Source organism: Amphimedon queenslandica, unplaced genomic scaffold (genome assembly GCF_000090795.2).
Source record: "Amphimedon queenslandica unplaced genomic scaffold, v1.1 AMPQUscaffold_13324, whole genome shotgun sequence".
In the NCBI taxonomy this organism is placed as follows: domain Eukaryota; kingdom Metazoa; phylum Porifera; class Demospongiae; order Haplosclerida; family Niphatidae; genus Amphimedon; species Amphimedon queenslandica.
In genome coordinates, this window is record NW_003546440.1 from 1897 (window position 1) to 4475 (window position 2579).

General features: G+C 31.8%; 1 protein-coding gene across 1 annotated transcript in view; it reads right to left on the bottom strand.

The window, feature by feature from the left end:
* Window positions 1-534: 534 nt before the first annotated feature.
* The window catches only part of LOC100637921 (palmitoyl-protein thioesterase 1-like), a 2679-nt gene continuing 634 nt past the window's right edge, over window positions 535-2579 (bottom strand). Inside the window, exons 3-8 of the mRNA XM_003387694.2 lie at window positions 2438-2565; window positions 1625-1798; window positions 1494-1584; window positions 1306-1404; window positions 785-856; window positions 535-737 (exon numbers count right to left, since the gene is read on the bottom strand). Coding sequence (XP_003387742.1) covers window positions 579-737; window positions 785-856; window positions 1306-1404; window positions 1494-1584; window positions 1625-1798; window positions 2438-2565 — 723 coding nt within the window. The 3' untranslated portion in view covers window positions 535-578. The remainder of the gene's footprint in view (window positions 738-784; window positions 857-1305; window positions 1405-1493; window positions 1585-1624; window positions 1799-2437; window positions 2566-2579) is intronic.

The window sequence follows — 2579 nt, forward strand, 5'->3', positions numbered from 1 at the left end:
TTTAGGCGGGATCAAAAGTGGCCTTAATCCGGCAAGCTCTGAATTAGTCAAGCCAGTCAAGGAACAGTTTGGGCACGAGTTATTATAAACTTCAGTTTGGCTTTGTTTGGGTCCTTGGGATCTATGTACTATGTTGGATATAGCCGAGTCTAGCCTCAGATTCGTGGTTAAGTTGCGTGGGACAATTTCTTGTGGTTAGTATGGAATTTGTAAATTTCAAAAATTATGCTGTTCAGACAAAAATGGTAGAACAACACAAATTTGGTCAAATAATTCAACAATATCTGATGTCTGACTGTTACTTCAGGCTCTGAATAATTATAGTATAATGGTTATACCGTAGATCGGGAAATTAGTGTGGTAGAAAATTTTTGTGTTTTAAAATTGTGTTGTGATTTAATTTTTACTAAATAAGACTGTGTCATGTTATTAATTTGGCATGTAATTATATGGGTGATCTGATTTTTTTGCGAAATTCTAATTCAGTAAAATTAAAATCACAGTAAAAATTTCCAGATATATAGATGGTATGTGTATTATTTGTAAAAAATGATGGAACCAAGGTGCAGTATTGTGAATTACAGCTTTAATGGTGATCTAACATTATCAAATGTTCTGTTAATATATGGAAATATGTTTGATTTGAACCACTCAAAACTAAACTGAAGATGACCCCCTGGATAACTAAGGAAATGAATTCTTTCTGTCTTGTTAAGATACTGCAGACCAATTAGATCCTGCAATATAAAGCATCAATCACTATTACTTGCTAATAATAACTTACTCTTCTGTATATTTTGCTTTCAAACATTGAATAAGTTTCTACTGACTGATGCTCTTTGTAAAAACCAAACCACTATACAAAAGAAATAATAATAATTCATGTGATGATTACACAATTATGAATTTAGATATGTACCAATATGGGATTTAGCTAATATTCCAATATGCCAATATTAACTAGCCAATACTGGCCGATACCAATACTAATCCAATATTTTCCTTCCTACCTTTTAGGCACTAATTTACACATGTACAATGTGACTTATACACTTCACAATTTAGTATCTTGACTAATTTTTAAGTAGTCTCAGTTATAGAATCATTTTGACATCTTTTCTAGCTCATAATGTCTTAAAATTAATTAATCGACCCTTTATTCTCATGCTTATGACCACGTTTTGCTGTATCTGCAAGATGCATGCAAATAAACTGATAATCGATACTATAAAAACAGGCCAATAAGCCGATATCTGATATGCCAAATTGCCAATCTGATTATCGGTACATCTCTAATTATGATACCTCAGTTTCTTTTGGTTCCACCATCATGTCGTATTCAAACTTGACTAGTACAAAGTTACTAATATTGGAAAATCTTTCTTTATAAGATGGTTTGAAGACCTGAGCATATAAGTACAAGCAGAGACCAAGAAAGAAGGGAAAAGCAATGATAACATAACTAACAACATGATGACATAATCCTCCCTCACTAGTTCTTGATTAATGTCAGATAAAAATTCACAATCAAGAGCATAAGATTCTTCATCATAAGGATCATGCCAGTACTGTGCTTGGACTAAGCTAAACCAAAAAGTGACACCATGTGTATTCATTAATATACTTGTCTTGTATAAATGATAAATATGTTCCCATTCCTAAGAATCTTCTAAACAAATGGCACAATATGCTACTGCTTCCTGGGCAAAACGGAAAACCATAAACCCCATTATGCTGTCCACCCAGTGATATCAAATTGTATATCTTTATAGAGCCACATCTCTGGACTAGTGCACGTCTATAATAAAACAAAATGTCACTAAGTCAGTACATTACAGTATACAGTGGGTAATATTGAGGGCCATAGTTTCCAACAAAGCATGTTTCATGAACTGAATATTACTACAATAGTATACATGCATGTATAATGACTTTTGGAACAACTTTAAAAATTTGTAAAAAATTCAATTTTGAACGGAATCAGCTAAAACTTTCTACATAACAAAAAAACATGTATATACATTTTTAAAAATTATAAAAATGAAGAATTCTCTTCCTTTCATTTTTGGTAAAATTTGGTGAAAAACCCTGTACTATAGTACAGGGACTTAGGCCTGATTTTGGAGTAACTTTAAAAATTCGTAAAAAATTAAATTTGATCAGAATTACCCGAAACTTTCTGCACAAAATAAGTACATGTATATGCATCAGGAAAAATTATAAAAATAAAAAATTCTCTTCTTTTCATTTTTGGCGAAATTTAGCCAAAAACCCTGTACTAGTACAGCCTGTACAGGGACTTTAGTCCCATTTTGAAGCAACTTAAAAAAATTTGTAAAGAACGTTCTACACAATATAAGTACATGCATCATTATACATTAAAAATGGAGAAATCTCTTCTTTTAATTTTGACAAAATTTGGCAGACAATAACTTACAGGAATTGTGATCCCTGGGAGAAACCCATTGCATTGAAACCATTAGCTAACATCTCATCTGATGATAGTAAATCACAAGCTAGTTCAACCTGTTTATTAGAATTGAGAAAGAAACTGTTGTATGAATCCTAACAATAGAAAG